This window comes from Aspergillus pseudonomiae (genome assembly GCF_009193645.1).
Source record: "Aspergillus pseudonomiae strain CBS 119388 unplaced genomic scaffold BDV37scaffold_73, whole genome shotgun sequence".
NCBI lineage: Eukaryota > Fungi > Ascomycota > Eurotiomycetes > Eurotiales > Aspergillaceae > Aspergillus > Aspergillus pseudonomiae.
In genome coordinates this window covers 150,819-163,692 of record NW_022476065.1, presented here as the reverse complement: position 1 = coordinate 163,692, position 12,874 = coordinate 150,819, and the positions used below count along the sequence as shown (strand labels likewise).

General features: G+C 46.6%; 4 protein-coding genes across 4 annotated transcripts; 1 reads left to right on the top strand and 3 right to left on the bottom strand.

The window, feature by feature from the left end:
- Window positions 1-561: 561 nt before the first annotated feature.
- Window positions 562-1,932, bottom strand: BDV37DRAFT_274188 (uncharacterized protein; the record flags this gene model as incomplete). Its single annotated transcript, XM_032085193.1, has 3 exons — window positions 562-692; window positions 761-1,577; window positions 1,651-1,932. 3 exons carry the CDS (start codon window positions 1,930-1,932, stop codon window positions 562-564), a joined length of 1,230 nt encoding a protein of 409 aa, XP_031938136.1.
- A 1,811-nt stretch (window positions 1,933-3,743) lies between these two features.
- On the bottom strand, window positions 3,744-5,412 carry BDV37DRAFT_274187 (T6SS phospholipase effector Tle1-like catalytic domain-containing protein; the record flags this gene model as incomplete). The annotated part of the gene is made up of 3 exons (XM_032085192.1): window positions 3,744-4,858; window positions 4,895-5,246; window positions 5,302-5,412. 3 exons carry the CDS (start codon window positions 5,410-5,412, stop codon window positions 3,744-3,746), a joined length of 1,578 nt encoding a protein of 525 aa, XP_031938135.1.
- Window positions 5,413-9,098: 3,686 nt separating this feature from the next.
- BDV37DRAFT_286313 (uncharacterized protein) lies at window positions 9,099-9,692 on the top strand (the record flags this gene model as incomplete). The annotated part of the gene is made up of 2 exons (XM_032087897.1): window positions 9,099-9,437; window positions 9,501-9,692. The coding sequence occupies 2 exons, from the start codon at window positions 9,099-9,101 to the stop codon at window positions 9,690-9,692; spliced, it is 531 nt and encodes a 176-aa protein (XP_031938134.1).
- Window positions 9,693-11,274: 1,582 nt separating this feature from the next.
- BDV37DRAFT_274186 (acyl-CoA desaturase) lies at window positions 11,275-12,191 on the bottom strand (the record flags this gene model as incomplete). Its single annotated transcript, XM_032085191.1, has 2 exons — window positions 11,275-11,957; window positions 12,020-12,191. 2 exons carry the CDS (start codon window positions 12,189-12,191, stop codon window positions 11,275-11,277), a joined length of 855 nt encoding a protein of 284 aa, XP_031938133.1.
- Between the last annotated feature and the right edge of the window lie 683 nt (window positions 12,192-12,874).

Genomic DNA, 12,874 nt, shown 5'->3' with positions numbered 1-12,874 from the left:
GGCTGACCTGAAGTGATTGGGGGTTTGCCCGGTACATATGATAGCAAATTTAAATCAGATGTGTTGGTATATCTATAGGACCGACTATATGCGCCTGCCGCCCTTTGATACTAAACACCCATTTATCTACTCCGACATTCCCCACCCTGAAACCATCGACGTTAAACCAAGACTGGCAGGTTGAAGAAATATATTTTTGAGATTGCACAGATGCACTATACTCTATAGGGGAAATGCATGGTACGAAGGCCACCCCCTAAGAGCTGAAGTGGCCACTAGCTATGTTGGCTAGAAAGTTAGGGCAAGATGAAGTCATCTAGAAAATGTTACTGATATTCTGTTTGCTGGCATAACAAGAGGATTAAACCATGTTTTCTTTCAGGTCACGTTCTACACAACCATATATAACAACACGTAACTCAACCATACGACTTTTATAAGACGTTGACATACTACTCTGTGGTAACAGTATTGACTTAATTATAGTAGCTTCCTGTGATACCTCCAACATCACTTCCTACTCTATGTTAATGCGCAAACTATTTAATGAATCTACACGATCTACCGCCAATAATAGTCGTCAACAAACCTCGAATGCTCCCTCTCCAACACCACCGGATCTAAATCCTCAAACGCCATACTCCAGACCGCTTGCGCCTCAGTCTTCGAGGTCTTCCTAGCCGACTCAAGACCTGCTCCTCAATCAGCCAAACCACACTCCGAAGAAATGAAAAGCCGAAGACAGAAAAGAGGGACATACCAATATGCTGCGCCATGATCGGATATAACGCCCACCTCCCCCATTCCATTTCAACAGCCATCCTATTCAACAACAAATCCACCTGTCCACTGCCCCTGCTCCGCAAAAAGCGCACAATATCCGCTACTCTCTCCCTCGGAAACACCATCGCCTGCGAACAACACCCAAATGGCTCCTCAAAAACCCCAGGTGAAGGGGGCAAAACCGACGCCTTGCCCGCCTGGAAAAACAGCACCACCATCGCCGGATTAAGCACGAGCACCACTACCCCCAGCGTGCCCCAATCGACCCACGACCGGGCAATCCTACTCTGGCGCCGAGCCAGATACCCCACTAGCGAAATGGAAACCGCGATGGCGAGAATAATCCAGTGCTCATTGTTTCCGCCGATGGCTCGGCTCGCCCATCCCGTTGAGCGTTCTTGGTTGAAGAGACGCATGAAAAGCCATGAATTGGCTTTTGAGGGGGGGATTTGGGAGAGGCCGAGCAGGGTGCGGATGAACCATGTGTTTGCGAGGAGGATGTCGTCTTCAAAGAGGGCAATGTAGGGGGCGCCGGTTGTGTGACAGAGTTGCAGGGCCTGGGTATAGTCGATGATACCCTTTTCGGCGTAGTTGGATGTTAATTGGAGGTGAGAGAGGTGGGATAGCTCGGCTATGCTGGCGTTGTAGGTGGTGAACGTGTCGGCAATCGTGCGAAGCCAGGTGGTATTCCAGTTTGGGTGGCTGAATGGGTTTGGTTCGGCGATGTGGATAGCCACGTGGAGGTCTTGCCGCTCTTGGGAGGTCAGGGTTGCGAGGGCGCTCGCTATTGAGGTCTTTTTGGGGTTTGCTTTGGTGGTTAGCTTTTAATTTCGGGTTTGTAGGGTTGGAAAATGAGAACCAACGGACTTCTAGATAGTTACTTGTTTGGCGGCGGACAGAGCTAAAGGCTAGGCAGAGAGTGGGATTAGGGCCGGATTTGATGGGTGGCTCTGTCGTTAGTGTTGTATTTTGGAGCCGTATGAAAGCGTCAACTTCACTGCGGCGATGCAGGGAATATCGCTGTTCAAAGGCGTGGACTTCATCATAGAAGATGCTCCCAGGGTCGCGGTAGAAGTATGTCTTGCCATACCAAATCGTCCAGGATATAAAAGCGAGACATAGAATTAATTTCAAGAGTAGACGAGGCATTGCAGTGGACTGTACGATGGATGCGACGAGAAAGCCTTGTCCCAGATTTTATCTACCCTGTTTACACCCAAAATAGAGACATTGTCCATGATCGGATTTTATCAGGCCTATTTTCACCTACTGCACAGCCCTGCATGGCGCGGTGGATCTTAGCAAGGGTCTGAATCTCAAAATGGAAGGTGTAGAGAGTAACAGGGATCGTGGTATTATAGTCGAAGGATGCCCTAGTTGTACAAAAGGTGGGTATATCCGACTTTACCAACCAGGATATCGAATTAGCCAAGAGGAAGGGCTAGCCAGGATTACCCTCACGTAGAGGCTTTGTTGACCTTGTTCTACCACTACCCTCTTTGTGAGGAAATTAAACAGGGTCAACATTAGTATACACCTTGTTATCTCAATTAATGGGATATAACTCATATCTTTCAACAACATCAGGTTACCATAATGCAGAGTGTTATTGTCACGTTCTCCACATGTTTCAGTGCCAAGGAATCAGAGTGACATCGCTCTCTTGACCAGGTTTATTGGCAAGTATTGGCCCCCACATTCCTTGACAAAGGATACGAGTTGTGACGGACAAAATTAGAGAGGACACATAACCGTGCTGCATTGTCGTCTTAGGAACTCAGGCTATGATAAAGGAAATTTGAATATGAGGCGAATGATCATTGGATGATGCTCGTAAGCGTCTTGGATCAGAGCTGTAAAGTGATAGCGGCTCATGAGTGGGGTTGGTTTCGATAATGGAAACCATTCCATCATGACTTAGCCGCCTTCCTGCCTGCTCAAGTGGTCACCCAAATGAATGACAATAATACATATTTAGCCCCAACCGATAAAACACGCGTCCAATGTGGAGACTCCCAGACCCCTTCTGTACCTCTACAAAGTCAGGGCAACGATCGGTTTTCCTCTGGAATTTCAGCTACAGGACTCAATACAGATGGCACTTCGGAAATGTTGATAAGCCCTCGAGTGTGGAAGAAGAAACTGGGGGGGGGGGGGGGGTAGATGCCGTACCCTCGACTTCACCCAGCGACAAGCGGAAGGCACAAAATAAAGCTGCGTAGGTGATACGATTTCCGGATGGAAGCCGCTGTAGAGAGCTGAGGTAGGACTGACCAGCAAACTCTCAAATTCATAAAGTCAACGCGCTTTTCGCGAACGTCAGGAGCGCCACATCAGGGATCACAACGAACGGCTCACTCAGCTACAGAAACTATATCAACTCTCCGTGAAGAAAATGATAGAAAGCGTCAAGAGATCTGCACAGCTCTGGTGGAAAACCATACTCTTAAGGAACTGGAGCTGACGCCGGTCGGGTGTCATCACGATTGTACGTCTATTCTGACGTACACAACATTCGCAGATTCAGTGGCGCCCGGTGACCATAACAAGCGACCTACACACCGCATCACGACTGACCCGAATACTGGGGAGCGACTTTTGAACTTGGGTGCTACTTGGGAACACATCCATCACCATGGGCGGCTTCAAGAAGGCGCTCTTGATCTTGTGAAAGTATACGCATACTTGCGCAAGCAAGTGCAGTGTGATAGTCAAGGGTCGGTCTTCGTCGAAAGGTGTGTGATCCATGCTATCAAGGCCAGTGCAATCCGGAATATGGGCACATCGGTATAATTAACTTGATTCCCAAGCATGATCTGTATGGCGGGCAATGTTCGTTTTGCTATTTCTTTTTTTCTTCCCCTTTTTTCTCGCCTTGCCCTGCGCTTCTTGTAGTTTGTCCACTCCAGGAGAGTGTATGACCCACGTGTTGTTGCGAATAGCAGGCCACATAGTTTAGTTTAAATGGTTTCGTACAACTTCCTGTGGTATGTTTCTCGCACTAGACAGCCTCGATGAGTGTGCACCTCCCACGCACCAATACCATCCTCTAAGGGACTCTTGTCCTTCCCTTTTCCATATTTCAGCAAATTCTCCGGTCTATACTTTGCATTGGCCTCCATGCGGCGAATGACTGATCTGTGGACCTTAGCCCCCTTAGGGAGATCACGTCTCTCCCCAAGGGGAAGAGGCCATCGAATCGGTTTCCAATATCCATCACTTTGCAACGCCATCCTTCGAAACGGAAGGTACTCCACTATTTTCCATGCTAAAACAGTGGGCCATGGGACTCCTTGGCCGTACCGTAAGAAGTCATGTACATGTCCATTTATAGTGGCTTTCCAAAGGGAGGTTTTAATATCGCATTCGTCGCCTGCCTCTTGTCCATCGGTGCTGTGCTCTAGATTGCCTGAGAGACGACCATTGCCAGCCGAATCATCAAAGCAGTGGAATAGCTTCATGTTTTCAGGATTAAATCGGAGTCCCGCACGCTGCGTCTCCTGTACCATCCCTACTAATGGCACATGACTCAGCGCCAGGTCTTCTTCTTTATCCAAGGTTAATCCACCGCCAATACCAGCATGGCATCCGGCAAACCACACCTCCTCGATGTCCTGGGTTGTATCCTCGTTCTCCGTGAAAGGGCAATCACCCGCATCGTATGGCGCTCCAATCGGCTTTTGGGTCTTTGTATCTCTTCGCTGGTTACCAGAGTTGACAGTTTGTGGACGGACACGAGGGGCTGGCCGATAGAATGCCTCTCCTGTACAACGTCCTTGCTGAAGATGCCCTTGTCGCTCCCGGTGGCCCTGCCATTTGCGCCGCGCTAACCGTGTGTTTGGATTGACATCTGAAAGTAAATCCTGCCGAAACTTAGCACGATGCTCGTCGATAGCGACAGCATGCCGAATTACTTTGGCTGAAGTTTTTGTTGTGAAAGGAAACAGAAGCTTATTACGACTCAGTTCGAATCGCAGTATGCTGTTGACGGTGTCAAATAATCCAAGAAATTGGATCTGCGATACTGGGCGACAGAAAGTCTCCCTTAGGGCTTTCATGTACGTATATAAATCGTCTTTTTATTTTCTGTCGGTGTCCGCAATGTTGACACATTTCGCCCACTTGGAGAATATTGACCAAACATAGCGGACCTTCCCTTCTTTCCCTGCCTCTAACAGGCCGATATGATCCAGCATTTCAGCAAGCATACGCGCCACATATGCTCCACGGCTGAAACCAAAGATGTAAATCCCATCGCCGGGGCAGTAAAAGCGCATGAGGAACCTATAGCCATCCATGACGTGTTCATCAAATGTCGTGCACACTGCCGCGTCTTTTGTATTTGAAAACCATCTCTTGATCCGATTCTGCTTGGTATCATGGGACTGCCAAATAGAGGTGGTAAATGTCCCAAATCCCGGCTGATAATAATGGAGGTGATGTGCGTCATTGCGATCAAGCATCTTCTATTCGTGTAAGGATTGCCCCAAGAAAACAGTTCCTACCACACGGACTTACTCTGTAAATCTTGAGGACATTACTACCTGCTTCATCTCCTCGGAATTTATATCCTGTGCCATCAAAACAGAGGACGAATTCTCTGGCGTCTGCGACTGCAACTCTCTCCATGCTAAGGTGTTTCTGGATTGTAAGCAGCTATACGATAGGACATTGGAGAAAGACAGAGAAGACCACCCTCGCAAATGTTAGCGTGACTATCTTGTTCTTTAAGCTTGAGGTGGGGATGTTGTCATCACGAATGGGGTACCGGTGGGTAGCATGTGGCGAAAATTAGCATTAGGTAATTCCGTTGTCTAGAACTAGCTTTTTTACTAGTTTCCTTCAGCTCTGCCTTGTGTATCAATTGTAGGCATAGAGAACGATAGAGGCCCTATCTCGACTCAAGAGGTAGACTCGACAGTTCAACTGCCCTTTGTGAAAGGTTTCAAAGGGCCTTTTGGAGACACATAACGGCAGATTGGTTTCAAAGGTGTTATAGTGCACTGGAAGAGAGCCATAGCTCGCCGCTTTTATTTTGAAACGACCATACATTATTTCTGAATAATCCTGAAGTTATCCTCTAAGCTTTGTCGTAGGTTTGTAGAGAGCGACATTACAGCGAGAATTGTATTAAAAATGTTAAAAAAATTCAAAGGCATATAACAACTAATGGGCTGGAACATAGTAAGTCGCTTTTGGTTATAATCAATAAGGGCCACTGTAAATTCATTGGTTGATCGCAAACACAAGCCAATGCTTTGGAAAGCTCTTGTGGGGGCGATGGTTCCTTTTCGCTGAAACTCCTGATGTCATGGGACCTCGTACCCTGGAGATATACATCTATTAGCAGAAAGTCAAAGAAAATAAAACATCCAGTATTCAATTTTACTCCTAACTCTCTGGGTTTATAGCGCGTGATTTTAGTTAGCAAGGCACTATGTCACCTGTGAACGAAGCCGCTTGGAGACTGGAGCCAAAGGGTGACCTAAAGCGATTCAGTGCGGCCTATAACAGCCTTTAGAGGATGGAATAGTGATAAAGGTAACAATGGCTACTTGAGTAGAACCCTACTTTTAAAGTCATTTCAGTAACAGGTGTAATAGAATCACGCCGTCGCAATACAACCCTTCGATACCAATGTCCGCGCCCGAGCGTACATCGATGTGCCTTAGTTACCCATTCATCTTAGGTAATGGGGTTACCGGCACTGTCCATGAAGTCGGCCTGTTAGTCACCAGATTCCAGAAAGGAGACCGCGTCGTGTCCGATACACCTATTTACGAGGTCAAATAATCTAAGTACGGAGGCTAGCAGAAATTCGTCGTAAGCAGAGAAGCTACCACCGCTAAGATACCAACAAGCACAACTTTCGAGGACGCTGCTGCGATACTTTTCTCACTCTTAACAGCTGTTGCAGCCTTACACCTACGCTTGGGAATGAATAAACGTGGAGCAAAATGCAGTGGAAAAGTACTTATTGGCAGTCGACTGCTAGATGTGAACCCCAAGGCGCCTTGGCCAAGATGATCATCATCGATATCTCACGCAGGTGGGTAGCGACCAGCTGCACGTCGCGGTACGCCTGTTCCCTCTCGCTGATGTCGTGGAGGTGTACCACCGACGCGGCGGTTCACGGTGTTTTCGTCATTGCTCACGCTGCGTATAAGACTGACGTCTCCTTGTTGGGGATCAAATCGGTCCCATGATTATTTGTATCAGATTTTCGAAGGGGTTAATGGTCCTAGGCAGGGTCTGTGAGAGTATATTTGCGAAATTCTTAGCCTCAGAGTGACATTGGTGCTGTGTTTCCTTGGCCGCTCTAGATTTTGCTCGACGAGGTGGGCACCGTTGGAAGTCCGCGCCACGTATCTTCACGGGAATCTAGAAATTCTCTGACAGATAAACAAGAAGCATGAAATAAATAAGCTTTCAGGAGTGGTGGAAAACTGCGAAGAGAGCTGCTTGCCAGTCGTATTGTGGTCAACCTTGACTCGAAGGGGTGTGTCTATAGGTACTCTACGTACGTTAAATATACAGCGACGCCACACACTGTCTCACTCTGCAGCTACCTATGACGTTTTACCGCCTACTAAAGTAGTATATTAGTCTCTTTAGATATTCTAAACTCAACCAAGTGATTTCTACTTTAACTCAACCACCGAGGCGGCATAACTTCACTGGTAAACGAGCGGGCCACGCAAATGAGTAGCACCTTTGTGTTCCATATGAACAGGGCCGTTTTAGAATGTTAGTATCGCAACAACCATATATCAGACATTTTTAATATAATGTACACAATTATATTTCATGCTAGTTGAGCATATTGGGAGAGCACTTTATATGGCTAATATCATACCCGATAACATGGAGTCCAACTATGTTTTTTATTAGAATCACTAACGCTCAAAGGGTATATATATTGACAAAATTAAAAGACAATGGGTGTTATGTAGCCTCCGTCTAGATCTAGATAAAACTAAAAGAGTCGTCTGTCTTTAGCAGTTAAATTAGTGGAGTGTCAAGAAGGGCATGTGCAAGCCTAACAGAGACCTGTGGCAATTGAACCTCACGAACCCTTTCTGCATGTTGGGTTTGGTAATGTATGCCGGCGCGGCTTGCTACCTGCTTTCGGTATCGCTGGCACATACGACTGTGCACAGTGTACGGTGCCAAGGAAGAGCCCTTAGATATTAGGGTCAACATTACATACAAACTATGGCAGCAGGGGGTGCTTATGTATATATGACCCTGTTTAACCTTGATATAGAAAGGCCAAGTGCATATCGCCTCTGATTAATCACCAAGGTCAATAAATATGTTATGAATGAAAGCATCATGTGTCTATCCCTATAAGGTCTGTTATTAGTGGGATAGTAAAATATCGAAGATAGCATTATAGTTTCTCAGATATACGTTGACACATTCTGATCGCTTGTCCTTTTATGTTTTCCCTGGTCTTGTGAGCAACGGTCCGTAGGATAGTTCACTCGAAAACAGTTACAAGTACACGAAGCAACAGCCAATGTCATGGCTTTCTACGTTTGTTGTTTGTTTACTCTCATTCTGCGTTGCTGATGGCTCTCGGCCGCTGTAGTTAGTCATTACAAAGTTCCTCCGAGGCAAATACAATGATCACCATACCATCCGTATTCCTACCAGCCAAGCATTTTTGCATACATTGTTCGAATGAATGGAATGACGTGACAACAGTGGTTTCAGGTCGGAATGCAGAGAAGAATGGCCAAGTAGATAGACGAGTCATTAGATCGGCACCCAAGCAGGGGTGAAAAGTAGGCTTTTCACGGCCCATCCCGGCCCAGGCCCAGGCCCACGGTGGGTTGGGCTTTGGGCCTGTGGGCCCCCAATTGGGCCCCAAACATTGCAAACATAGGGCTTTATGTAAAAAAACGTGATTTATCCTACTTAGTAAGCACCTTTATGAATGCCAAGATCAATATTTATGCAAAAATGGGCTTTGGGGGGGCGCCCATTGGGGGCCCATCGTGGGCCCTGAGGAAGACTAGTGAAAAGTAGGGATGCAAGGAAATCAGCGAGCCAAGTCACAATCAGAGCTATGAAGAAAAGCTAAAACAGAAATGGCAAAGCAAAATGCACTATAAGACTTTTAAGTTAGTAGTAAATTTCCATACATTATCTAGCAAATCATGTATGTAACAAACCATCCGGCTACCAGGATGTTCCTTTCTTCTTTTCTTCTGTAATCTGTCACCTTTTCTTTAGCATATCTGTATCAACGGACACAATTATATATATTTACGGACCATTTTCTTTTTCAAAACCCCGGCACCGATAACATGCGTTTCGGACATATTCTGTTCCCTGCCCTTTTCTTTTTCGCTGGCCCCTTCAATGCGGAGGAGCCGGGACCAAGTGCCGAGATGCTGGAGAGTATTGGAACCTTAGAGACTATGATCGCATCCTCCACTAAGGCTTTGAAAGAATACAATGGTGCAGCCACTGATACTCCGGCACTTGCGTACACCCTGTACTCCACTAGACGACAGACAAAGAAGTTTGTCAGTGACGTACAAAGCAGGGAGAGCTTTACTGCCGCGGACAGCGCTGCGGTTGCCAACCGCACGGTCGATCTCCACGGCCATCTAGTAGATCTTTTGAATATCGGGAGGACTAAGGTACGTCTTCTATCATGTGTGATTAGCGAAAACCGTGGTTCTAAAAGTTGGTTTCTTGGGCAGATACCACTGGTTAGAGCAGCCGGGTATGGATCGGTGGCTCAAAAGCTGGTACAGGACTTTCACCAACAGGATAGAGCGTTACAAACGCTCGTCTGGGCCAGAATGGCTACAGTTGACCAGGAGAAAGCGGCAGAAGGGTTTCAGAACTTTGAACATGCTTATGATGCGTTGTTGAAGGCTTCTCAGGGTTAAATATGTCGAGACATCGCGTTCCTGACAGCTTGTGGTAAAGAAAAACATCTACAGAGTAGATGGATAATTAATCCGCAAGGAAGGAGGCCTGAATCGTGGGAAGTATACCGGGAAGGGAAGAACAAAATGATAGAATGCAATATTCTACTGTAAGACAACTTTGCTGAGTTACAGCCTAAAATCACCGAAACGCATATGACACAAGGCGTTTATTTAATCTAGATAATCCCTGGAATGAATCGCTTTGTTTTTCGATTCCAAGCTATCCACTTCTCCCCAAACCTCTCTTCCAGCATGTGTTCCTCATCTCGTATGCGTACTCCAAATGCAAGTAGAAAAATAGCCGTTAGTCCGAAAGAGAATATCCACTCCGCGCCTCTCATGTTCTCGGCGAAAGATGTGGTCATGAAGCAACCAAGGGAGCCATCCCAGCTCCAGAACAAGCGACTGCACGCGGCGACTAATATTAACTGTCCGACATATGATGGATGTTGCATGTAGTGGTAAATCCCCTGAGTGACGAGTCGGTCCGGGGTAGTTATATGAAAGGTAAAGTTCTCTCCCAAGTGTTTGAAGGCAGCGAGACGAATGGGACCCCCGACTAGAAGGATTAAGGCTAACAAGGGGAAAGTAAGATGACTCCACGTGAACAAACATGTGTTGACATGCGAGGCACCAGGGCATAAAGGTGTCGTCAATTGACTTTCCTTCGATATCAACGACATATGGAGGGCGAGAAAGACATGCCAAAATGCAACAGTCATTATGGCATAGCGGTGGAATACCCATATAGAAATTGTGGAAAGAAAGCCGATACGATCGTTTTGAATGTGACGCTGAAAACGGTCCGGCTGGGGTGGTGTGAAACAGATCGCCGTGAGCCAACCTGCAATGAGAAGTAGGAGGCTGAGGATAATCGAGAATACTACCATAGTGATAGTGAAGCACCATTACTCAATGTGCTGATGTGCTTGCTCGACTGAATCCTAATTACGTCTCTAACTTGGAGCTTTATGATAGCTTAGATGATGTACTAGGTTTCGAAAAATGCATCCCTTGCAGGATAATCTCTAGTACTGGTTTGCTCGCGCATATGATCTGTCTTACTCTTTCGCCCCATCCATTATTTAAACAAGGCCAATGCTGTCGGAATGCCGATCATTTTGTAGCCTAGGAGCTGTCTCCTTGGAGTGGCTCCACGATGAGATATATCATATCATACATCAAGCTACGTATCCATATCCACCCATAGCCAAGCTTTTCTGTGTCACTGATATTCGTGTACTCCGTACATGTCGGCATCCTCTCCTACGTGGGCCAAAATGGCAACGTTTCGTTTAGATGCATGACAAGGGTTAGAACATCAAAGTTCATATATATGTTGCGCGAAAGACCATGTAGTGGCATACTTACCATCCGAAGTCCATTTAGAATGAAACGGGCTGAAATCTTCAGGTTTTACTCTCATGAGCTTCTCCATATGTATGTATACGATTCACATTGTCAATTGCCAGAAAGGGTTGCTATCGCACAATCCATGACTTAATCTGTAATAATAACCTGTCAATTTTCTTTATAACAGCTAAATACCCACAACCTTCGGACGCGAATGAATCCTCTTGAGATTTTTCGCTAATCCTAACTTCTCCCAGATCCAGATGCACCATTTCGTAATATCAGCTTGGTACCAATGGACCCCATTCCTGTAGTCGTAAGGGAATGCATGGTGAAAGTTATGCCACCCTTCTCCGAGAGAAACGAAGCCGAGGAGCCAATTATTGCGTGCAGAGGATCTTGTCGAAAACGGCTGAGTACCCGCCCAGTGGGCAAGTGAGTTGATACAGAAGGTGACATGCCAGGTCCATACGAGTCGGAAGCAAGTCGCGTACACTAATCCGCCTCGAAGGTCGTCCCAGCCAAAGTGGGCGACGGACACTGGTAGGATCAACCCTGTAATGGCTGCGATAGCGACATAATACCGTTGTTGCCACACGACTATGGGGTCTTCTTTTAAGTCGGACAGGTCAACCTTGCCCCAAGTTTGTTCACCATTTCTCATGAGAAGCCATCCGACGTGCGAATAAAAGAGTCCTCTCTTAGCATTGTATGGGTCTCGGTCGGTGTCGACATACCGATGATGCGCTCGATGGTGTCGCACCCACCACATAATAGACCATTGGCAGGTACTGGCCCCAAAGGCCGCGAGGAAATATTTTAACGGGCGGCTTGCTTGATATGACCTATGGGACCATAGACGATGATACCCTGCCCGAGAGGCTGTTAGCGCAAGTCAACAGATTCACACGGCGCACGCAGTCGGTTAATACCCGCAGTAATAGAAACACCGCCAAGGAATTGCAGCAAAACTTGCCAGATCAAAGTCTTAGACTGGTAATGCACATGCGAGGACCCATAGTAAAGTAGCAGCGGCGGAAAAGCTAGAAAGGCCAGTTGGAACCAGTCTACTGATCTTAACAAGCATCCAGTAGTCAAAACCATGATTCGGACGTTGTCCTACCCTCCGGGATGTGCAATTTAGTAATAGTACTGAGTCGATTTGATAGCATCGAGGACGGCATATATGGTTATGAATGTATGATCCACCTATGGGTAAACACTGGGGGTTCGTGAACCACAGGACATACGAAATCGAGTAAGGGTTGCCTCTGCTTGGGGAAATATGTGACAGCGGAATGCCTTTTTGCCTAAACAAGGGGGATTGGAAGAGAAGGCTCTCGCTGCAGTATTTCCTTGGCTCGGCAATGCAAGGGATATTCAGTGAGATAACTGTTGGAAAATCAATATTACCTATCCAATTAACTATCGGTAACGTCGTACCCTGTATGAACTTCACCCCACTGTGTAGACTCGAGAAATCAATATGTTTTTTCTTGGCCTGGGGCCGTTCCATCCCTGCAGCACACCCATACACAATACAGGTAGAGGATTTTCCACGCAAACACACTCTCGCAGGAAAGCGGGCAATTCCGCAATTGGAGGATTCCCTTGTCAGCCCGAAAAGTAGACCTACTGTACATTTATACCTTCACAAAGTCTTAACTTTACTTTATCGTTACATGGATGCATTCCAATTCGGCTGCTGATCCAGTTGACAGATCACTGTCCAGTGAAGACTTACAACATTTCGTGAGTTTTCATAATTGAATTGAAAAGCAGAGACA